Below are 25,573 nucleotides of genomic sequence, written 5' to 3' on the forward strand. Positions count from 1 at the left end.
TAGTATCTCTGCCTTTGAGTTCTCTGCCACCGTCACTCCCAGGGTCCAGACAAATAGAGCTAATCCTCCTCCTTCCATATCTTAGGGCTCCAAGACAGGGTTTTTCAGATCTCCTCTCCCCTCCATCCACAGGAAGAGAAAAGGAATCTCTCTCCTATCTTTGAGAGCCATTACGCACTAACAAGATGGCCGGCTCTGTTGCTGCCTCTGTTCGTGCCTCTGACCCAGAAACTTCCCTCAGGCAGCCTGCTTCTAGGGGATCTTTATGGCAGCTACACTTCACCAGCACCATTGTCCTCAGCACTTAGGGTAAGTTCTGCTTTAGCAGGCTCTCGTGCCCTTCCCCCACAAGTGAAGTATTAACTGCTCAACCTCTCCATCCTAGGATCTTGTTTCTCCTTCTGCTGCCCTCACAGAGCCTGTCCACACTAAGAGAAAAGGTGGTTTTAAAGAACACATAAGTTAACATGTTTTAACTAACATATTTGAAAGCCCTAGCATAGACAGGGCAAATGGCATTTTAACACTGTTAGCTCTATCAACATGGCTTCCCCTTGGTCCCACTTCAGCTGGGATGGGATGGGGAAATCTGATGGCATTTCCATCCTCAGGAAAACAAGAGGCAAATGTAAAAAGAAACAAACAAACAAAAAGCCCCTCAGCATTAGCTGCCTCCCCACAGCACACCCAAAACTGCCTCGGTCGCTCCAGAATGGTTTCTGCTGTGATTCTACAGTCCAAAGAAGCAGAGCAGACCAAGCCAAAACTACTAGAAGATGTTTTAAAAATGCACCTTACTCTTCAGTAAACCCAGCATTAATGCTCTAAAGCTACAGAAAGATGGAGACATCTCCTATGGAGTTGCTGCCAACTCTGTTTTACTCCTATTGCAGCTTCCTTTGAACTTTTTCCTTTGTTATAAGTTTTCTTTCTTCTCAGTCAAGTGACTATTTTGCTGCTTGAATTAGATTTTCTGGAAGCAACAATTCCTGCCTGTTTGACAAGAGCCCTGCTTCTACTGAGTTGGCTTGTCTCCTTCTGACATCCTTCTCTCTCTCTCTCTCTCTCTCTCTCTCATGTCTCTTATCACCTGCAGCTTGGGCAGAATTCAGCTGTCAGGTATGCAGACACTTTTCCCATTGATGTTAAATAGGAGTGGTACCAGAGGGCCAAATTTGGTCCTTAAAAAAACAACAAAAAAAACCCTTCCTTCTCTCTTTCCACCACTTGCCTTCTGTACAACAGCTGTTTCCCCTCCTTCCTGGTGTCAGACTTTTCCAACCTACCCGCCCCTGGTTATTGCACTCACCCTTCCCTCACTTTTGCCTCTCTGTTCTTCCTCCTTTCCATAAAGGGATCTTTTTTCAAAAGTGATTGAAATAAAAAGAAACGTTCTCGACCCTGCTTTCAAAGTTTTCATTTTAGCTGTCTCAGGGCCATTCTCTTTGTAAAAGCAGTTGTCAGGGAACCTGATTGCAATACAAGTGTTCCCCAACATGATTAAAAAACTAGCATGCATGGAACCTTGTGATGTTTGTCGGTGTCCTGTGACCATGCCCTGATCTATCCCACTTGCATGTTTTTACAGTGTAGACAGGTCCTTATGTGACCCATCTGTGCCTAGGGTAACCCACCTGAAAATGCTAAGGTCAAATGCAAAAGGTAAAAGGTAAAATGCAAAAGAAGGGCAGATTCTCCCAGTACTGGGTAACACTTAAATTATATTCACCAACCCGTCACAAACAGTGCTTCTGATCTGCCACACTGGTTATCAAGAAGCTAAAAACAAGAAGTACACAGCCCCGTTTATTGCATTTCAGTCTCTGGCTTCCAATCAGCAACGGGTCCAGTAAAGAGATACATTATTAAAAGTATTCCCTTTACCAAAAATGTTCTCCTGATCCCCAAAGGGTCAGCCACATACCAGATCAGTATAAGTTTGGATCTTACCCAAAATATCACACTGCCAACCAGTCCTTTAGTAATGAAAATTAAAGATTTATTATCAAAGGAAAGAAACAAACAAGGTGAGAGGTGTTATGATTAAAGCAATCAGATACATACAAAATATTTGAAAATCCATCTATATCAGATTTTCAGTAGAATTGTGCGGTTTGCAGGCTTGGGTAGTCCTTCTGGTGTACATCCAATACCTGGATAGGTCTCAGCCTTTGTTTCACAGCTTCAGTTGTAGATGAGTTGATCCAGAGGTAGGACGCAGGAATGAAGACAAGATGGAGATGGTGCAGCTGCATTTTATAGTTTCTGCCATGGGGCTTGTACTTCCTTTGTCCCAAACACAACCACACAGCACATGGCATGGAAAAGCCTCAGAGTCCCCTGTCCCTAGGCATGTTCTGACATGTCCTGTGACTTATAAGCCCCTGGGTTCTTTCACTGGATTCATTGCACATTTTGAGCTCCCTTGATGGGCCGTTAAGCAGGCTTAATGCTGCTGCCATCCTGTGGGGGGGGGGTTCACCCAGAAACACAGCACAAGTTTGAAATACAAATATGCCATGCACATTTAGAACTTGTAATACAAAACTGATACATACACGTAAACAATATTATTATATGGACATTTCCAGTGGTACCTGACACAGCATATTTTGTAAGACTGATTGTAATTTTGCAATATTGATATCAGTAATGTTATAAATGATCACTTCTATTCCGGACAGCGTCACACCTTACTCTAGAACACAGCAACCCTGCAAACGAGCAAGGCCATGGACTAAGGCCCCATCTACAGGGCTGGAATAATGGACTTTCTAAACTGTGATTAAACACAGTTTAAAATCAGCAATAGCTTACTCAGGTGCTGTCACAGTTTAATGGGCTGCTGAAGACCTAGCCCAGGCATGGTACAACGGCTTTCCAGAGGCACTGCAGCTAGTGCATGTTTTTTGAGCACCGGTCCAAACACGACTGGACCCCGTTCTCAGGGCCAGGCCAAAACATGATAGAATATGATCCAACGGCAAATGAGTTTAAGCACTGCTTGAAAGAGTTTTAAAAGTTACTGTTACATCAGTGTAGATAGCTCTTAATGGCCAACCGTGAGACCTTTCCAGGCCTCGCATGACCCTCACAATAGCTCTGCTGAATTCACAAAACAGATGAAAATGCAAGGAGCATGTTAAAATTTATACTTGTACTGCCTGGGCTTGTGCAGAAGCTTTATGAAAATGTTGCTACTCAAGTTGAGTCCCTCCCACTAACCATCAACTTTTTTATGGATCAGGCTAGCTGGCCAGCTATAATATGAGGGGCAGGGCTGGTAAGTGATAGTGTGAGGTGAGGAAAGCCTCCGTAGGCTGGAGATGAGGTTTCTGGGCCTCAGCGAGCCAGAGAGAAATCTTGGGTTAACAGTCAGTCTCAGCGTGGGAAGCCTGGAAGTCCAGGAGGTTGCGTGAGTGCAACTCATGGTACAATTGAACTTTGCGCTCTCTTCTCATCACTTTAGGAAGAGCACACTGAAGCATCTGCATCAAGTGAATGGGGCATGTTTTCCAAGCTTTGGATTAGTTTACTTGTAAAAACATCAAAGTTACAGCCTCAGAGGCTCCAGCTTGGTTAGTCACTTGTAACTTCTACAGTGTGAGTAGGTCTAGGTGCCAGATGCCAAGAAGAGAGGTCAGGGTGTGGTGCATGACAAATGAGCATGTTACAAACAAATGCAGATGTGTAACTGTTCCCACCCAGTGAAGTCATTGAGTGCACCTCACAGGGGTTTGGGAGCTGGGTGTGCATCAATTCAGATATAAGATGTGAAGGTGCTTCATCTGCTAGCTCCTACAGGCTCTAACACCTGGTGACTTCCAATAAGCACTTTGGCTCGAGGAAAGGATCATTTCCGAGGGAGGGGACAGAAAGGAAGGAATCTGGAACTCAAGATACAACAACTCACTCATAACAAATGATAAAGAACAGCTCCCTACCTGGCCCTTTAGGTATAGATTCTCTGTGTGACCTTGAGAAGGTCACTTAATCTCTCTGTGCTCGAGCTCTCTTTCTGTAAAAAGGGGATGTGGCAGGGCATCTGCCCCGCACTGGCTAGGAAGGGGTCAAGAGGACCCTTGGAGTGGCAGCCAATGGGAAGGGGCTGCAGGATAGCCAATCAGGGCCCGGGAACCCAGTATAAAAGGGAGCTGCCAAGCAAAGCAGGGGCAGTCACTCCCAGCAGCTCCAGGAGGGAAAGCTGGCTGCCCTGCAGGCTACAGGAAGGCAGCACCCTGGACAGAGCAATAGCTGACTGCTGGGGCTCTGCACGAGCCAAAGGCCCTGACACAAGGGCAGAAGAGGTACTAGGGCCCAGGGAAGTCTGTTAAGGAGTTGGGGGAAGAGGTGGTGCAAGGTCGCTGCACACAGGGTCCCTGGGCTGGGGCCTGGAGAAGTGGGCGGGCCCGAGTCCCTCCCCATCTCCTCCAGACCGCCGATGGAGTGATGGTGGACTGCAGTGGCCACTGAAGTAAGTGGCAGAGTCAGGGTTGTCAAATTCCCCAGAAGGGGGGGAACACGGGTTGTGGCTCGGCCAGAGGGCTGAGTCCAGAAGAAGATGCTGTGGGTCCTGACAGCGGCGAGAAGGATTACCGGGGAACCCCGGGGAAGAGTGAGGGAGCCCAGGCCATGGATGGGTCAGCTGCTTGAGTTACTCCCCAGATCACCAGCAGGTGGCACCAGTCCGGTGGTGAGTGCTGCGAGTACTTCACAAGGGATAATACTATTTTCCTCCACCCTGTCTGTCTTGTGTACCTAAAATGTAAGGTATTTAAGGCAGGAGCTAACCCTTAAAATATGTTTGTAACACAATGGAGCCCTGATCGAAGTTGGGATCCTCTAGATATTACTATAATACAAGTAATACTATACTAAGTGTTTTTCTTAAGGTGACTGTTCAGTGTGAGTGTTATGTAAAGCTATTTTATGGCATTCCCACAACAGTCATTCAGGAAAATGGATGAGCATCCCCTGAGGAATTCCTGCCTGCCTTCTGCTGTCAGATACTAAATCTCTGAAGATTCATCTGTTTCATTGCTGCAGAATTCATTTTCATCACAATAATGACCCATGCAGAAACATGCCTCTGGACCTTTCAAGCACATTTCCAACCCCTGAACATTCCCTGGGAAGAGATGGTAAATATTTAGCAGTGAATGAAATAAAAATATCCCTTGCTACTTCTAGAAAGTGCCTATTAACTTTCATTACTTTCCCCTTGAAGTGCAAATGCACTGTAATTGTTCATGTAGCATGCCGCAAATGCGGCTAGCTTTGTCTCAATGAAATGGTAACACACATTCCTTTACAATGTATTCCAAACCAAAGAATTATAAATGTTTTTAAAAGGATCTCTTATGTGACAATGTAGGTCGTGAATTGAGTACACCTCTGCTAATGATAGAAATATTTTCAATTCCATCATTTAAATGCTACATTTAAATCTGAAGAACCCTCCCTCTCAATTTTGCTCCTCAAGCGTTGCAGGATCTAGAATGAAGAGTTTCTCTCTCCAGACTTAAATTTCTGTACCTATTTAAAAGGGCATGAATGATACAAGGCGAGCTCAGATTGTTTAACCCAAATGGGTTTTTCAGACTGCAAATACCCTACAGTTGTGGGAGTATACGGACCCGGGATTTTGGTTCAATGAACTATGAAGATAGAGCTCAGATAAAAAATTCCCGTCTAGATATGGCTTCAGATTAAAGCTAAAATAGTTTGTGAGGCGGTAATTGCAGTTAGCCACATTTTGCATCTACTTTGAACTGCGTTGCTCTCTAGCAGTAGTTAGCAATTTACATTATTTTAATTAGGGACAGATCAAAATAAGATCCTTTTACCTTGTTGGTTCAAATACACTGGAGCCTGGATCCAAACCACAGCTCTTGTTTTCTTTTCTCACAATTCAAATTCTCACAATTCACAATTCAAACCTCTGCCGCTTTGTCCGGCAGTATTTTCAACCCTTTGTGAGCTAGGGAGTTTCCTAGTGGATGTAAGCCATTGGGAACTGGGTCATTTTCAGGTGGGACGTGAATAGTTTCTCTGGAAGATTTTGGTGGCTATCCAGAGGCACCGTTTGGGGAGATGGGAAGGATTTCTGACTGCTGGAGGCAGAATCAGGTTAAGAATCTAGGATAGTGCATGTGCCACACAGGAGTGTCTGCCCAGTCTTGGATCTGTCTCCCTTCCCATAACTTGCACTCCCTATGTGAAATGCCTCCCGCTGCTGCAAGTTCCTGGTTGATCCCCAGTAGTGAGGAGGCAGGTCTCAGAAGCAGCTCAGCAGGCTGTCAGGGTGGATTTACCATGGCGCTCAGAGAGTCTCCATGCAGGGAAGAGAGAGTGGCAGCCAAGAGAGGAGGTAGGCTGACAGGTGGGGTGCCTGGTGCTTGCTGAGCCTGCATGTGTGATGATTTCAGGCCAAATCTTGAGAGACACTGACAGCCCATAATTCCATTGAGATCAAAGCGAGTTGCAGGGATCAGCTTCTCTCAGGATTTGTCCCTAAATCATCATGCCCAGAAGCCCATTAGACTTTGTACAGCGTGTCGAAAATGAAGTGTTATGTAAGTGTTAAGCTTTATTTGCTTATGACGAGTTGTGGGGCTCCAGCATAGATTAGGAAGCGTCTCTGGATCAAATGCCTCACACTCACACGCTTTCCCGCTTTTGGGATATTAGCCTAAAGGTGGTCTGTACTGGCTCTGAGACGGACATTGAAGAGGAGAGCTGCTTGGAGATTTTCCAATGCAACAGTTTTTGGTTGGAAAATGCTAATCTGATGAAACTGAAATATTTCGTGTGTGTCAATTCCATTGAACCTTTTGATGGAAACCATCAAACCAATCTGCTGGCTGGGGTGGAAGGAAACCAGTCAGGGTCCTTACTTGCCTGGCAGGCAGGGGTTTGCCTTGTTGGTTCCCAAGTTGCCAGCCTAGGGTCTTCTCAGTTTCTCAACTGCCCACTTGGCAGGTGTGCTGGCCAGTGAGATGGATTGTTCCATTTTGTCAGAAATTCCCACACCAAACTAAATGTTGGCAACTCGGAATTTCCTGCAAAATGGAGATTCCCATTTCTGGCCAGCTCTGTTGAAAAGCAATCCTGAAGAGTTGCTTTTCCATAGCTTTGCTTGTTTACTGGTCTGCTTGAATTAGCTTAATATTGATGCTAAGGAACTCTTGCCTGAAATTACTACTTTGAAGTCCTACAGCAGATTGTCTGACTGGTGACAAAAGGAAAGAAATGGAATGTACAACTATAGATATTTTGTTGCCAAAGTACTTAAATGAAACCATGCAAAGTTTTCATGTTTATGACTAAGAACACATTGCAGTAATCAGAGCGAAAGAAAGAGAGAGAGAATAGCATTAAGAGTAAGGAATAAATTGTCCTGCCAAAGCTGCTGAAAGTAATATTGAGTTAAGAGAAATGCTCAAAGATTGTGATTTTTGAGTGGCCATTTTTGCCAAACTGCTCCATCATATTGTTTAATCCTGTTCAAAAGTAAAGGCTGCAGTGCTCTAAATTCCTGTCCTGCATGTTAAGATTAACTCCCAACATCCTGCACTGTTCATTTGCTTTGGTCTTCCTAGGTGAATTAAAATGCATTCTAACTCTGGGCAAGGCAGTTTCAAACTCTATTCTAGTCAGATGTGTGCATGCTATTTTTCAGTAATTTTTCAGCTTGTGAGGCTGGGGGAGTAAATTTTTTTGTCACATGCTTGGTTTGTTTGTTTGGGGTTTTTTGTATTTTATTTTTTTAAGTCTTGTAATATTTTTTGGATCATCCTCATTAATGAAACAAAATTCTGCTTTGTGGTATTTCATGCTTCCATGGCTGCTGTTGTTTTCCAAACATTTTTTTAAAATCTGAAATGTTTCCTGAGGAGTTCCCTTAAATTCTGAATCACAAGATCTGTTCCTTGTCTACAATTATGGGAGGAGAGAAGAGATGCTGTTCTTTCCCCTGGATAGTTTGACCTTTTTCTTTCCTTGAAAGAATGGTTTAAGAGTCACTGACCGTAGGCCTGATTTCAGATCTCAGCATTCACAATTGAGCCCTGATTTGTGCACATAATTAAGTGTAGAAATGCACACACATTCTTGTGTATGTTGTCATGCATGGAAATTTAGCTTCTGTGCTTTCTCCCAGCCTTTTTTCAATAATCTGATTACATAATTTGTAGCAACCAGAAATACAGAGGTCTGCAATATTGTATAGATTATTTTTTGCAGATATAATTTTTATGTGATTAAAAAGGGCATCTGCACAAAAATATTTTGATCTATGTAGGATTTGTTGTCTGGTATAAATGAAATTAATACTTCAGAGAGTTGCAAATAAGCCATGCACCACACTGCTGCTCTATCTCCCTTTGCTGACATTTGTAGTCTTCTAAAGTCTCCTAATATTTAAAGACCTGTCTGAACTGAGATACAAAATATTGCAGATGTGAAGGAGGAAACTGCATGATAACCACAGAACTAGTGCAGTTGCTAATTGTTGGTAAAAGCCTTTCACTTCAGCTGATGCAGTCATCTTACCATTACAACTGTGAAGCTGATATTTTAGAGCAGAAGGTCTTTAATGGTTACATAGCATTGTGACTTTGCTTTATCCAGGATTTATTGTGGATGCTTAGCTGAAACACCAGGATATAACTGTTTTTATTGCTTCTACTCTTAGGCTAGGCAGTTTAAGAAGAGGGTATAGGAAGAACATACAGCATATGATTTCTATGGGCATATCTTCTGGTAATGTCAGTATTCTCTTTGTAGGTGAAGTCTGTGGCAGACTACTTTTAAGTAGAGTTGGTGGAAAATTTTTCAATAAAACAGTGTTCCATCAGAAAATGCTGTTGCATCTAAATCAAAATGTTTTGTGTGTGTAGGTGTTGATTTGGACATTTTCAACAAAAAGGTTTTGAAACAATTGAAAAGCAAGATGGAGTATTTAATTTTGATTTTGTTTCATGCCAAGGCTATTTTGTTTTGACTGTCTTGTTTTATTTATATTACTATATTTATATTATATTACATTCACTAATTATGTCTTGACATTATTCAAACAAAATACACTTCAGAAACTTCAGCTTGTGCAGAACATGGCTATGTTGTGTCTCACATGGAGAGTTTTACACTTGTGCTCTGAAAACTGCACTGGCTTCCACTTTGATTCTGTGTGTTGTTAGAGTTATCATTCTGATGTATGAAGCCCTCTTAGGTCCCAGCTAAGAGACAGCCTCTTTCTTTGTGCTCCATCCTGATGTTTAAAATCAGCTGAGCTGTGTCACGCTGGCTGGATTTGGGGGGGGGAGGACATTTTATATTGTTTAACATCAATACGTCAGAATCATAATAATTCCTGTGAGATATGCCATGTCAGGTACCGTTAGAAAGGCTATAATGTGCTAAGTAAGATGATGATGTTTATGTTCATGTGTTATGTGTGTAATGGAAGTTACAGATATGTTTTTATCTGTATTTCATATTGTACTGTTTCTGGGTGACACCCCAGACAGGATGGCTGCAGCACTAGCCTGCTTAATGGCCCATTAAGGAAATTCACAGGTAAAATGGGCCCAGGGGGAGAAGCCAGGGATATACCTGATGAATCACCAGTCACTCATGTGACCCTGGACTCCATCTTATTCCTGTAAATTTCCACAAGCAGCATGGCAAAGACCAAAGAACATAAAAAGCAGCTGCACCACATCCATTTTGTCTTCAGTCTACCTCTGGATCAACTCATCTACAACTGAACTGAAGCTGTGAAACAAAGGACTGAGACCCATCCATGTACTGGATGTATACCAGAGGAACTATACAAGCCTGCAAACTCCACAATTCTACTAGAAACCTGATATATATGGACTTTCAAATCAATTGTATGTGTCTGATTGCTTTAATTATTTAACATTTCTCTTATAGTTTGTGTCTTTCTTTTTATAATAAACCTTTAGTTTTATTTACTAAAGGACTGGCTGGCAGCGTGGTATTTTGGATAAGATCCAAACTTATATTGATCTGGTACTGTGGCTGACCCTTTGGGGTCAGGAGAAATCTTTTTGGTAAAGAGCATAGAGTTTAAATAACTGATCTCTTTACTGGATGTAGTGGCCAATTGGAAGCCAGAGACTGGAATGCAGTAAAGGGGACTGTGTGTATTTTTGTCTTGGCTTCTAGATAACCAGTGTGGGGAATCAGAAGCACTGTTTGTGGCTGGTTGGGAAGTCTGACTTCAGTGTCACCCACCAGTGTTGGGAAAATTAGCTCTCCTTTTTCAGCCTGCCCTGACCTTGGCATTTTCAGGTGGCTACCCTTGGCATGGGTGAGTCACAAGCTGTTCTTCTGATACAAATCTAGACTCTTCTAGAGACTATTTGTTGAGGATGGAGGCAGTGCAATTACATTGAAGGACCCTTGGTCTGTCACTTGCTTCCTCTGCTAGACAAACACGGCCCAAGTTTGTTTACCTCCAAGATGTTATTTGACCTACCTGTCTAGTCAGGCTTTTGCCTGTGGAGAAGTGAGAAGGAATGTTTGCCTGAGGAGTTGGCTGGAAGGGCTGTTTGAGTTTCTTTTGTTGGGGTTTTCTTGAGAGTTCTCTTGATTTGACAATCAGCTTTGTAACCTTTTACTGTATGTATATCTTGATAATTATATATGTGCACCTCACTAGAGGTTATATTTATTTCATAAATACAACTAAACAGCATCAGACTCATAGACTATGAAGTCAGAAGGGACCATTATGATCATCTAGTCTGTCCTACTGCACAACGCAGGCCACAGAATGTCACCCACCCACTCCTGTAATAACGAGAGTCCTGTAGCACTTTAAAGACTAACAAATTTAATTTCTGCAGGCATAAGCTTTTGTGGGCTGTTGTATACAGACTAACATGGCTACCCCTCTGGAACTCCTGTAATAGACTCCTAACCTAAGACTGAGTTATTGAAGTCCTCAAATAATCATTTTAAGACTTCAAGGCACAGAGAATCCACCAGGAAGTGATCTGTGCCCCATGCTACAGAGGAAGGCAAAAAACTCCTAGGGCCTTTGCCAATCTGCCCTGGGGGAAAATTCCTTCCCAGTCCCAAATATGGCGATCAGTTAAACCTTGAACATGTGGGCAGGTAGCACCAGCCAGACACACAAGAAAGAATTCTCTGTAGTAACTCAGAACCTACCCTGTCTAACATCCCTTCACAGGCCATTGGGCATATTTACCATTAGTAATCTAAGATCAGTCAATTGCCAAATTAGGCTGTCCCATCATACCATCCCTTCCATAAACTTATCAAGCCATCTAGGTTTTTTGCCCCCCACTGCTCCTCTTGGAAGGCTGTTCCAGAACGTCACCCCCTGAGCTTCATCTAATTTCAAGTCTCAACTTCCTGATGGCCAGTTTATATCCATTTGTTCTTGTGTCCACATTGGTGCTGAACTTAAATAATTCCTCTCCCTTCCTGGTATTTATCCCTCTAATGTATTTATAGAGAGCAATCACATCTCCCCTCAGCCTTCTCTTGGTTAGGCTAAACAAGCCAAGCTTTTTGAGTCTTCTCTCATAAGGCAGGTTTTCCATTCCATAGATCATCCTACTAGCCCTTCTCTGCACCTGTTCCAGTTTGAGTTAATCTTTCTTAAACATGGGAGACCAGAACTGCACACAGAGAGCTACTCTCTCTTCAGAGAGATGAATCTTGAATCTGACATACCCACTTGCATTTGAGCGGAGAGAAGATTGTGTTGCCTGCACACCTAAATATCCATTAAACATCAGCACCTATTTACCATTGTGATACAACATGACACATTTCATCATGCTATGTTTAGAAACATTGAAAGAGTGAATAATTAATTATGATTTCCCATGGAGCAAATTTTCTCATACTGCGCAAATATTCTGTAGCTGGCTGATCTCCTGACAATATTTTGAGCAGTGTTAAATTCATTTATACAAGTGAAAATTATGCAACTATTTTTTTTTTAAACATAGTGCAGGTGGAATGGTGCCATTATCTCTGCATGAGCTCTCCCTCACCCAGTTGTCCTTAATGAGAGCCATGAACCATCCAGAGGCAAGGATTCAGGATCCAACTCTTGGTTGAAATGGCATTTTCAGGTGTTTGTCCGGTGGTTTTTCTAGGCTTAGATTTTCCCATGACAATCACCGCTATTTGTCAAATCTCCCTGCTCTCTTTACTCTCACTTGTATTTCTAAAATAAATATGTGACCTTGAGAAGCACTCTGTGCCTGATTCTGCCATACATAGATCCTCCACTGAAGTCGGTGGGCGTTCCAAGCAAAGGGAATCTGGCGCCAGCTGGGACACCTGCTAAACCTTCCTTCCCCTGCACTTTACCAAATGTTCTATGTACCTTGGAATCCAATGTAAGAGTCATAGTAATAACAGTAATATTACTGGGGGGAGGGTGTGTGTGGGGGGGTGGGTGTGTATGTATTTATATATATTTAGCAGTTCTCATCACATATATTCCCAAAGTATGTTACAAGTTGAATCAAATCCTACAATGCCCCTGTGAGTTGGGTAGGTATTATTTTCATTTAATAGATAGAGAAACAAAGGTTAAGTGATTTGCCCAAGGCCCTAGAGTAAGTGGCAGATCCAGGAAGAAAAGCTTAGAAATCTTGATTCCCAGTTTCTTCTTTAACACACCCTGCCTCCCTAATCGTTCGATGATGGTGGTGGTGGTAGTGCAGATGGACAGCAGTCAGGCATAGTGGCAAACAGACACTGGGTAATGTGAAAGCTTCGTCACTGATGACTTCATGTCCTGAATGCTAAAAGTATCTTGGAAGGTATTTTCCTGCCCTGCTGCCTAACTGGTTTATTTGTGATGTCTTCTACTGCCGCATGGGAGATACAACACCTTGAACTCAGGATTTGGCGGGTAAGTCTGATTTTCATATATTTTAAGATGTAAATGCATTTGTAATAGTTAAGTCTCCATTTAGATTTTCTGTTTTAGTTAGTCTTATTTAAAAATCACTTATCCAAAATTCTAGATACATGTAGAAAATGTGAACAATCTATAAACTTCATTTTACACACACAAATTCAACATCCAAAAGCCCTGCCCTAAAAGTCCTCCTAAATCCCTCCAAAACCAATTTTGTGACCATCCACTTCTCTCCCCTCCTTCCCTTAAAATGCCTTTGGGACACCCAACTTACACTGTATGCCATAATGGTTAACAGAATAAGGCTCTGGTGGAGAAATAGTCTCCAAAATCCAAGGCCCCTCACTGAAAACAAACTGTCTATATTTCTGTTCCCTTCTTACCCCCCTGATGCCCCTTCTTATTTTAGCCAGTTAATGGTAAGTGTCTCAGTATCACTCAGGAGAAAATGACTTCTAAAGCATTCAAGATTCAAACCATTTGTGCTTTTTTATGATCAGATAACATTTGATTGCACCAAGAAAGAATTTGGAAGCCAGTGCTGATATGTAATGTGTTCCTACCAGGTAATACCGCTTCACAAATGGAGAGCCACATTCTTCCCCCACTGAAGTTTTTCTCTAATCTTAAGGTGCAGCCTCATGTAGAAGAAAGCACTACAGCCTTCTATTCTGAAGGTAACAAAATAGAAGCCAATTTCCTCAAGTGAGGACACTGAAGAAATTGGCAAAGCCTCTGATTGCTTATCTCCAAACTACCAGCCTGAGGTCAGTCTTATCAGGAGTAAGACTCACTGATGAATTGAGATATTAAACAGTTTTAAAGGATAGAAATTAAGCCATGCAAACAAAGGGCTTTGTGTCTTCTCCACAAAATATATACGTGAAATTACTTTGAGCTTTCGACATTTTATTCTCATTCTGTCAATCTCAAGTTAATTTAAATGTAAACATCAAAAGAGTCTTGTAGCTTTCTGTGCACTGTTAGCTTCTCAGTAGGCTGTATATTGCTTTTCAGAGGAAGGCTGTGTTCTATCATTTTCCCTTTTCAGTTGATTTTTCTGCCCAGGTCACATGATCCTTCTTAGTCTCCCTTGTTGCCTCCCCTCTTAAAGAACTTGTCAGGTCACAAGGAGAAGTTCCCTCTTGCTGCTTTCATTTTCAGTTTGTTTCTGAAATTGGTTTAAGGGCTTTAGTGTAGCCTTTGGGACCAAATTTTTCTAAGAGCCTTAGTGTGTTAATACTAACCTTGTTTCCATCAGTTTCTAGCTGACAGCATTTGAAAACTTAGGGGTATGAGCCCCAACTGGTGTCAGCATATTCAATGAAGTTAATGGAAATTTATGCCAGTTTACATTAACTGAGGATCTGGTCTTTGGGCTCATATTCCCTGGTGGAGAGACAAGGGGTGAAATCCTTGCTCCACTGAAGTCAGAAATAAAATTCACACTGATGGCAATGAAGCCAAGATTTTACCTCAGGAGTTTCAGCATTTGTTTATTCTTCCAATCCTAAATCAGCAAATAGGCACCACCCTATGTTGTTTTGTGTGCTGACTGGATTTCTAGTAAAGCTTTGGATGCAAGAATTTGTTTTACTCACTTGGTTTGATTTTGGGCCAGTCTACTTGTTCTATCCTGCGATCCTCGTACTTTATGTCTGAATAGGCAAACAGGTAGCGAATGATTTCTGCTCTTCCTCTCAGGTTGAAATACGTAAGCTTGTAGTGTGGCATGCTGGATCTCTAAAAGAAAAGTAATGCTGATTATTTAACATGTTAACTACCCTGCCACATTGATATAGAACATATGCCTAAGTGTTTGTGACATGGTAATAAAAAGTAGTTCTGCATTCTATAACCAACTAGCTTTGAATATTTTGGCTAAAGTTAAGATGATGACCATTTTAGATCAAGAAAGAGAGTCAGGAAGAGAAGAGGAAGGGGCATGTCAGTCTACAGCTTTTATCTCTCTCCTTCATGCAGTTACAAAGCTATGACTTACGTTTTACAATTAAAAAAAATGGTAAAAGGCATTTGTAAATGAGGGAGTTGCATACTGTTCTCTGCAATCTGAAACACTTCACAATTTAAAAATGATGAGAACACAATGCAATTATGTTCCATCTTTCTAAACTGCATTTAGCGAAGCTTTCGTTTTTGACACTATTTCCAGGTTGAGCAATTCAGTTAGGCAAAACTTTAAAAACAAGCAAATGCTATTTTTAAAAGGTTGGGGTAAGTCTCTTTTAAAGATTATGTTGTAAGTTTTTATTTCACTTCTTCCTCATTAGACTGTTTGGTTTTGTATTTACTATGTGAGGTTGGGTGGGGCAGGGAGTGAGCTAGAGGTTATATTTTTAAAGACACTATATACAATGTAAAGTTTTATATAAGCTTAGGGAAATTAATTTCTTGGGTCTGCTTCATTGTGGTGATATATTAGATGGTGGGAGAAGTTGTTCTTTTGCAGCTACAAATGTAAAGATGTTGCATTTTGATTATCTCACAAGGCTTTTTTTTCAGTCCAAAGATGTCTGGGCGTGCAGTTTTGTGCCAGTGTCGCTGCACACTACAGCCACTGACTTTGAATCCAATCGTTCTTTTAGATTTCCTGTTTAGTCAGTGCTATTCTTTTAGGGTCCAAATACGTCCTAGGGTATTAACAAACAAAAGTTGTGCTTGCTCTTGAGTTACTTCTGTGAAATATTCCTAAGAATGTACAACCATTTGAGTTATGTTAGTTTGTCGTCCCAGTCAGAAATGACCACTCTTGCAGTTTTGCCCTGGTAGGTATGCCCAATTATCCTGGTGCCTTTGTGAGTGTTGTTTACATTTTCTGATCCATTGTGAATAAGTGATTAGATAATTGGAAAAACAAAGGGAAAAAGGGAAATGGAAGGGAACACAATGTTAGATGAGACCGTGAGAATTTCTGTATGACATGCATAGATTGGGACTGGTGGAAAGGCAAAGCCTTTCTAGAGACAAATCATGATACAGTGATTAGATACTATTGAGTTGGTCACATTTATTTAAATAGATAGATCATTTTAAAAATTCCTTTTTTAATCGATGGGGGAGAGTGGTCTGGCATATACATAGATGTATATTAATTACACATCCATTTATATCGAAGTGATCAACAGTCAGCCCTAGTCTTTGTAATAAATGACATAACTGGAAAAGGGGAACACTTTCATGAAATGAGTTAACTCTGCTAAGTAAACCTGTGGTATTTAGATTTGTACAAGATGGCAGCCATTTAGTCATCATGATACTAAACATATGCTCTTGGGAGCAAATGAAAGACCAGCTCTTTACTTGAAAGAAGGGGGTCTCTGTTTAGGAAACATAAAGAGTGATTGTACTTGATTATTTCTGAAACAAGTAAAGTATGTGTTCCGTCCTCAAAGATTCAGGGATCTACTTTGTATCACAGGGAGAGAGCAGTCAAAAAAACCCAATAATTTTCCTGGCAGATAAGCACATGGGAGTTTGCTAAGTTTACTGTGAAAGATATCTGTTCCCCTGCAGCACACAGCAGGGACAGAACGTATTATTGATAAATTAAGATTTTCAAAGGCCATGGCCTGGAGTGGAAGAAGCTGCAGATATCTGGAGCTTAAAGGATGCAGAGGCCTGCAATAGCTTCAAAACAAAGTTGCTGCTGTCATTATTTCCAAAGTAAGGAAAGTTTTGCCTTTTCCACCTCTAGAAAAATGAAGTGCTAAAGCCAAAAGAAATCGTATTAAAAACACGTTTATTATTCTACATATATTATTGACCAAAAAAAACCCCACAATGGTTGTATGTGCTGTTTGGCAGATGCAGCCCCAGAAATGACACTTGAAACAGAGGATATCAGGTCATCATTGGCCAAGGAAAGTGAGGTCTTGCACTCAACTTTTTGTCTGTCTGTGATGCAATAACTTTTGAAAAAGAACCTTTACAAAACTTTGGGGAATGTTCTAGGCATCAAAGCCAGAATCCTACTGATTTTGGTGAAAACTAGAGAAGTCGACTTCCACTAATAACCAATAAGGTCCACTGTGCTGCCGGTGGTACCATTTTTGACACACAAACCTAAGCTCCTGAATATTTGTAATCATTAAAGATTCCATGATGCTTTTTTGCAAAAGTAGAGTTGACTTAATAGCACTTCTCCAGCATAGCTCAGATGCATCAAATATTGTATTCAATTCTGGCAGTCTCGCTACCAGAAAGATATTGACAAACTGGAAGGAGTTGAGAAAAGAACAAAAGATCTTGAAGCTAGAGATGTTGACATATGGAAAAGTTAATAGATAAATACGTATAGCTATCATGTTGTGGGGTTCAATCCAGACTTGGGACGGGTTGTGTCACCAGCTGCCCTGCAACCTTGGTTGCCTCACAATGCTTTGCTGCTGAATCTCCCAACCTGGGCCCCTCATAATAGCCAAACAGCATGCAGGGCACTCCTTGGGTGTCTGTGTATAGCTGCAGCCTGCCAGCAACACTCCAGTAACACTCTGGCTTCCACCAGCCTCTATTATCACTTGCCTGATGAGCCCAACATGCACCCAATCCTGGATTTCCCCCCAAAAAGTAATTTCTGCAGTGTCTGCCCTCTCTTGGACAATTCAACTATTTAGAGGTCTGTAGCCCATGTAAGAGGCAATATTTAACAGCTTGCTTCTTAAATTAGTGTTACCATACAATTCTGTTGAAACACAACACTGGATTCATTTTGATTAAAGAACAAAACAAGTTTATTTAACTACAAAAAGAGAGATTTTAAGTGAGTGCAAGTATAAGATAATAAAATGAAAAATGGTTACCAGGGAAAGATAAAACACTTTCTAGTAGCTAAAATTTAACCAGCTACACTTGGTTCAAGGTAAAATTCTTACCACATGTTCCCATCAATAGGGTTGACTAAATTCTCAGGTCAAAACCCATCCCAAAGTCCAAAGGCTGGTTTTTTTTTTTTTTGTTTTTTTTTTGTTTTTTTTTTTGTAATCTTAGGTAAAAGGGAGAATCTCTGGGTGTTTTACCCCTCATTTTCATAGTCCAGTCACCTTTTAAAATGCATTTTCCTGAGTGCTACCCGTAGATAAAGTTCCTTCACACTCTGAGGACCGAGACATGGAGTCTCATTGTAAGAAGTTCCATGTTGTTGTTTAACATGCAGCTCAGTCTGTTTCTGCCCCACTCCACTGCCAAAGAGTGGCTGCTTGACCAGTGATTGCCAATCACTTTGAGCTGGCTAGAGGCATCAGCTCGTCCTCTGTCTTTGAAAAACAGGTTTATCCCTCCCAAGGTTTGTCTGGTAAACACATTTCAGTCATAATTTCCAATGATCATAACTTTACATATAACATTGCTAAACACATTTCACCATGACATTATTGACCAGTAAGTTGTTAGTTTTCAAATGATATCTCACAAGGTATATTTTGTATAAAGATTATTACAATAGTGTGCAAGGTGTGAATACAAGGGTGCAATAGAATAGCTAAGAGATAATTGAAGTGTGACATAATAGTATGCAATATTTCAAGGTGGTGTATACAGCAACATGACTTAATTATTCAGGGTAGTATAATAACATGTATTAGGGAGTACTGGAAATAGGAATTTTTGCTGAACATCACAAGAATTCTCCTAAGACATATATATCAGTTTGTGGAACATTTTTGTTCTCTGAAGGAAGTAGTGGAAGCTCTGTTGCTTGAGCCGTTTAAAACCAAGCTAGATAGACCTCTAGTAAATTACTGTAAAGGAAAATCCAGTATTGGTAGTAAAGTCAAATGAATAATTCATAAGGTAAATTTTATCTTATGCATTTACTTCCTCTGCTGATTAAATGCCCATGAGGGAATTACCAAAAACATTTGATGTTTGTTTTGTGATTTTGTTTTACCTCTATTGCTTTATTAAAAGCAATGTTCTGTAATGTTTATTGTTGTAATTATTTATATTTGTATTAGAGTGGATGGATATGCAGACTAGAGCTTGCTAAATATTTTCACACAAGTTTTCAATTAAAAATAGCCTTTTTTCAAAATAGGAATTTTTGCTAAAAAATTTCATTTTTTAAAAGATGTGTAATATTTTTTTGCAAAATCTATTTTAAATTTTTTTCTGTTTCCTTTAAAATCAATTCATAAAAATGATTGGGGGAAGGAAGAAAAAGGAAAATAGGAAAAAAATTATAAAAAGAAAAACCAAAAATATTTTAAATACTATGTTTAAAAAAGGAAAACAGGTCCATTTTGAGCCTAAAAAATTAAAACTTCAGAATTGGAATTTTTTCTGCAAATTTGTTTTGACCCATTTTAGTTAAGGAGAGGTATTGGCAGAATAGTATGGGGCATCTTGAACCATGATCCTGAAAACACTGAAGCACATGCTTGACTTTACTATCATGGGTAGTCTCATTAATTTGAATGCATAGGTGTTTGCAGGCTTGGGGCTGTTTGTAGCATTTTGGTGCAGTATCTTTGTGTTCTAGCCTGTGCTATTATACGTCCATGGTCATGAGCATAAAATTCACTGAAAAACTAACTTTCAAATACTTACTACACATGCACAGTGTGTTTTTAAAGTCCCGGTCTCCTAGCTCTGTTTCATTTTATTTTTAAAATAGCAAACTGGGGTTTTCTTCATCTGCCTTACTTAAGAATTCTAATCCTCCAAAAAAAGCACATTTTAAATTGGTAGATTTATGCATATTTTACATTCCTCTGCAATAGCTTTAAACTGGTTAAACTAATTTAATATACTTTTAAACAATGGATAAGTATGTTTCATGACTAGTCAGCCTACCACAAACTTTATAAAATCACTACAGCCAAGCAGAGTTTAAAAAGTGCATGTAAATAGTAAAGCACTACAAAAATCTTGCACCCTTCAGGTTATGTTGCAAACCCACATTATGTTGTTAAACTGTTCACTAAGCCTGAGCCAATTTTCAAACTGTGCACCATGATGGTTTTGCATTCTTTGAATTTTAAAACCAGGCAAAGCCTGGCAAGTTCCAGCTGGGCTCCAAGATTTGTTCAAACCCCAGACTCAAAAGCAGAATTGGAGTGATGAGAATCCACATAAACCAAAGCCCAAGAATGAGTCAGTATGAATCCTGGAAAACCAAAGTGGCTGAATTTCACAGAGTTCCAATGCCAAGTAAAAATTCTGACACACTTCAAACTATAAGACCATGGAATCACTGGTTACAGGAGCAGATTTGTGGTGTGAGTCTGTTTCTAGAAGCACAATGAAGTTAAACACGTGCAATATCTGTGTCTATCTTTGGGGCAATTCATATCCCTGCTGTGCTGTGAAGTAATTCCCAAGATTACAGCTTTCATTTTGCATGCTCAGGCTGCCTCTTTTTAAATATACACCTATTTGTGCAGGTTCAGTTTACAGACTTGATCCAACATTCTCTGCACGTTGCCTCTGACTTCAGTGCATATAGGAGAGGGCCGTTTACACCCAGGGTTAAATCCTGGCCCCATTGAAGTCAATGGCAAAACTCCTGTGGACTTCATTTGGGGCCAAGATTTCATCCCTAATTTTGAAAATTCATCCTGAAACGGAAGTTTTCCTCAGGCCAGTCGTAGATACAGTAACCTGGACACAGATGACACAATAAGATGCTTTTTAAGAAAATAAATTTAGATTCAAGATGATGGCCAGCCATGAGCTCTTCCCTAGGCTGTGGAGAAAGGAGAACATAGCTAAGTTCAGCTGTTGGTTTGTTTCTCTCCACAGGTGAAGAAGTGCCTTATGGTGAAAAAGTCTCCTTTAGTTGTTTTTACTTTCTGATAGTAATTTCTTGGCCTGGATATAGATATATTTAAAACAAATTAACCTACCTTTTGGTAAAACTATCTTCTTTCTGAAAATCTAACCCTCCCTTCCCTTTGCCAAGCAAGAGTAATCTATCACCATTCATTGAATCCACCTGGACGCTGCTAGACTTGAAAATTTACTTATAGTAAACTCTGCCCAACAAAGAGATCGAAAAGCTGAAGATTTAGTGAAGCACCACAACCATTAGCAGACTACTGCAATTGGCCAAGGCACCCCCTCCCAACTCATGAGAGCTTTCCAGATGCAGTGAAATAAGCTAGTTCCTTACAGTGAGAGATGCTAGGTTCTGGAGTTGAATGGAAGCAAGACTGGGTTTATGAAGCAATTTACAGTCTGGAAAAGTTCTATGGAGCATGATTTTGCTGATGGTGTGCCATGGAAAAGGAGTGTCCTTCCAAACAGGAGACTGGCATAGGTTTGTAAAAACTTCTTAAGGACTCTTTCTGTACCAGACTACCTTCTCCACCATTTTTCTGTTTCCTCACTTCCTGCCTCATCTAATACCAGTCTCTCACTTGCAAAAAAATTAAACACTACTTCTCCTTCACCCCTCTCTCATCAAGCTAGCCGTTGATTCCTTACACGAACGGAAGAAAAAGGTGTTACGGGGGGTTTGATTTTTATTTAAAATACTTGGGAAGAGTTCAAATGGTGATGGGGCAACATAAAAACCTACACAGACAGAGTATTAAGGTTGTTTGGTTTTTAACTATAAAGCTTCAGATGACGTGGGCTTTGGTTATCTGGCAAACTCTATGGCTATCTGGCAGTTGTAATTAGAGGAGGCCCTTGTGCTGTTAGTCCCATGATTTAATAGAGAGGGGGCAAGTGGAAAAGCATTTTCCAGAAAGAATCCTTTAATCCAGAACTCACTTCCACCCCCCTTTATTTCATAATTAACTTTCAGAGCATGCTACAAGATTCACCTATTTTTCTTAGACTGTTACGGAAGGGTTTGAAGGATCTAGGATTGATCATGGTGTGTTACTATTATGGGCTTTTAGCAGTTATGTTAAGTAGGCTGTGTTGTGAAATGGCTTGGGCTGTAGAAAATGTAAGAATGTCTCCTTTTGTTGTGCTTTTAATATTTGAAGAAGGCTGAGACAGTTGGGTAGGTGTGTGATGGGGCATACCAGCCCTGCTCTGGCCTGGAGAAGGTTAAAGATGCACTGCAAGCTAAGGAGGCCATGTCCCTCCATGTTTGCTGGGCATGCACAGCCTGGAAGACAAGTATAAAAGGAAACAACCCAGCTCAGTGTGGGCTGGCTGCTGAAGGGGAAGGATTCAGACTGTCAATTCTCTCCAGGGAGCTGCTGCAGACTCTGGTCCCAGAGCTAAGCTATGCCGAGCCCCAGGTGCATCCTAGGCTGCTAGATGAACCCCAAAGAGAGACCAAGATGGGGACCCCAAAAACCCTGGGAAATCATGGACCTTTGCCACTGAAGACAGAGTGGGTGGCTCGGGATACCACTCAGTGTGTTTTGGGAGGATCCCCCTTGGTTTGTAATCCCACCCTTCCCCTGACAGGGTCCTGGGCTGGGGCTCGGAGGAGCAAGAAGGGCCCGAACCTCCCTACTCTGGGCACTGCACCCCCCCCCTTGGTGGTGCCCCACTACCTCAAAAGACTAGTAGGCCACACCACCCCAACTAAAGGGCTGTTTTATTGACTTTGACTGCTAGGCCGCTCTGCCCTGAATGGGAGCGCCACTTTGTTGACCCCAACTCAACATTTTTTTCCTGACTTCCTAGCTCAATTGATCTGATGCCCACAACGGGGCATACCAGCCCACAACAAGGTGTCTTTAATATATTTAAACTAGAACCAAGCGACTGGTGATTTTTGGGAACCTCAATTTTTGGGCCTCCAAATTCAGATACCTTAAAGGTGCCTGATTTTCAGAAAGTGCTCAGCACTTTAAGATGTCATAAAATGAGCATCCAAAAACAATAATAATTTTGAAAATCTCAAGCAGAGTGGTTAGTCTGATGAACATTTAACTTGATGTCTTTAAGTCCATGATCTTTCCAGACACATTTATAGATCTTTCTGTGGATGACAATTAACTTGTTCTTTTGGAGGGTGATTTCAGGAGCATCCTTTGTTATAAACTTTCCCAGGAAGGTGAAACATGGCACCACTGGGAGCTTTAAGTCAGACTGATTTCATGTTCACCACAGAAGTAAGAGAGGTGCAGGTTGGCTGTATTCCTATGGATAAATACATAATATTGTATTTTGACAAGGCTGTTCTGAGTTGGCATTTATCTACTGATTACAGGTCCTAAAGAGAAGTCTATAGCAGGGGACAAATCCAGTTGGATCTGCTGAGGGGAATATGATTTGTTAAATATGGGGACTATAGCTCGGAGACCCAATCTAAAAGTGGGGTGAGTCATGGGATTCTACTCTGAGAGAAGTGCAAGCACTGGGCCTGTCACTGGAAAAGGGTGCCAAGGACAAGAATAAGTGAAGGGGGGTCAAAGGCACATCTATCCCTAACAATGGCAATTATATTAACAGAGCATAATTCATTATTGCTATCTTAAAACAACATATTGTAGAGTTCCTTGACATTCTTCATCAAAATGAACAGCAGCAGCAAGGAAAGCTGTTAGGAGTGTACACTTCACATAATTTTTTATAAAATCTAGAATCACTATCTACTGTATATACTTTTCTCCAAACAGTTGCTCTATACCTGTGTGTATCCTGGAACGTATGTATGGGGGTGTCTGCACTAGCCTTTGCAAACAAGTTAAGTACCTTGAATTTAAGTGGTAAACAAGTAGCTCCCACACACAAGGGAAGACAAGCCTTTAGGACGGTACATAGTTGATGAGCATTGTATAAACAGACAGAAGCTTATTGACATCCAGGAAGGTCACCTTTTAATTTCTGTGTGCTGATTTCTGACTTTTTGTTTATATCAGGGTGTAGCTGCATCTTTGAAATTGCTTGTTGTGTCTTTCCTCTTGGGATCTTGGGATTCTTCACAGCAAAATAGCCTTGATGCTGGATTTTAAAAAATTTCTACGACCCCAGAAGCAGGTTCTGTGAAATGGGTTTTAAAAACTGTTCCCCTACTCTCACTATCAGTTACTTGGAGTCCGTTCATGTCTAGGTTTCAGACAACTAAAACTATATCTACCCACGTGGTGCTCTATACCATACTATCAAAGTGCCTCAGAAGGGTCATCATGTTCAGAGACATCCAATAGTCTTGAAACACCATAATCTTGAAACACAATGTAGCCCTATGTCATGCTAGCAGTGCGGTTTCAAAGGGAAACTCTCACCTCCCTTTCCCAGTCCAGTCACTGTGTTCCAAATTGCTAATTCTGTAGCACTTTAAAGACTAACACATTGCTACAGAACTCTCGTTGTTTTTGCTGTATACAGACTAACACGGCTACCCCTCTGGAACAAATTGCTAATGTTTATGCTAGGTAGGCAAGTGAAATGGGACTCAGTTTAAAAAGGGAGAGAGGAGGGTGTTCTTACTTGATTTTTACCTTTGAAATATTAGGAATATCTAGTCTTCTTTTGCCTATTTTTGCTGGAGGTCTCCTTTGGATTTGGCAGTTTCTCATCTCTTTAATTGAAGGAACAGAGGGGTTAAAACAACAGCCTCCTTCCCCATAGTTTCAGAAATCATTATTAAACAGTCAAATTTTCCATGGGAGAAAACCAGGGCATACACGACCTGAATTATTATTGTAAACAGCAAACAGAGATGTGCTGTTAGACTTCTCCCTCTCTGATGATGACTCAAACATCTGTCTGTGAGGCGGCAGCCAGACGGCTGTTTTCCCTGACTTAGGGAATGATTTTCCAAAGGTTGTATTTAAGCTTAGAAGTGAAATACAATGAAAATTTACACACCTGCAACTCTTGTGAGAATCTGGGGGGTGTGGGTGGGTGTAACGAGTTAAATGGGGAAGAGGTTAATCTTGATAGGACAGTCAGTTTTGAGTGTAGACTAGTGCTTAACAGCAGCACAGGTGTCTGAGTGTTTGTGTAGCCACGTTATGTCAACGGGAGAGAGCTCTCCCGTCGACATCATAAAACCACCTAAACGAGCGGGGGTAGCTATGTCAGTGGGAGATACTCTCCCACAAACAAAGCACTGTGCACACAAGCACTTATGCCAGCAACAGTTATGTTGCTCAGGGATGTGGGTTTTTTCATACTCCTGAGCGACAAAAGTTTTGCTGGCACAAATAATGTATTTGTAAAAGCAGCCACATGGCTGGGGCTGAGTCTGTCATGTCTGAAACTGTGAAGAAGCCCGTACGGCTGAATTTAATTTGGTGACTCTACCATATAAAAGGAATGTCTTAGTAGGATAATGTAGCACTTGACACAAGCTGCTGTCTGCCATTATTCAGGTACAAATAATATTGTTAAAGGATGGTTGACTTCCATTTTTCCCCTGAAAAAAGTAAGAGTCAGATAGTTAATAATTGCCCAGCATGGTGTGTTTTTTTGAACGGCAAAGCCTGAGGGAGAGATTTAGGGGCCCTTGGGATTCCCCCTTCCAAACCAGGAATAAGACCCCCCCCCCACATTTCTGGCTTTGATATCTGAACATGAGACATCTAGGGCTCCCTGATAGTGACAGCAGGTGCTGACCAGAATGAGTATGTAGAAGAAATGGGTCGGCATCACGATTTTGCAGCTGACAGGATGGGCGAGGAGCAGGATCTAGTAACTCCACACCCAAAATCCTGCATGATTTGAGAGGAGAGCAGAGCAGGCATTAGTCAGACCCCT

General features: G+C 41.1%; 1 protein-coding gene across 1 annotated transcript in view; it reads right to left on the bottom strand.

Annotated features, from left to right (window-relative positions):
• Positions 1-25,573, bottom strand: part of HPGDS (hematopoietic prostaglandin D synthase) — a 55,191-nt gene that overhangs the window by 23,941 nt on the left and 5,677 nt on the right. The window contains exon 2 of the mRNA XM_067557392.1: positions 14,542-14,683. Within this exon, the coding sequence (XP_067413493.1) occupies positions 14,542-14,674 (133 nt within the window). The 5' untranslated portion in view covers positions 14,675-14,683. The remainder of the gene's footprint in view (positions 1-14,541; positions 14,684-25,573) is intronic.

Source organism: Emydura macquarii, unplaced genomic scaffold (genome assembly GCF_026122565.2).
Source record: "Emydura macquarii macquarii isolate MOO-44397 ecotype Brisbane River unplaced genomic scaffold, CSIRO-AGI_Emac_v2 contig_1790, whole genome shotgun sequence".
Taxonomy (NCBI): Eukaryota; Metazoa; Chordata; order Testudines; family Chelidae; genus Emydura; species Emydura macquarii.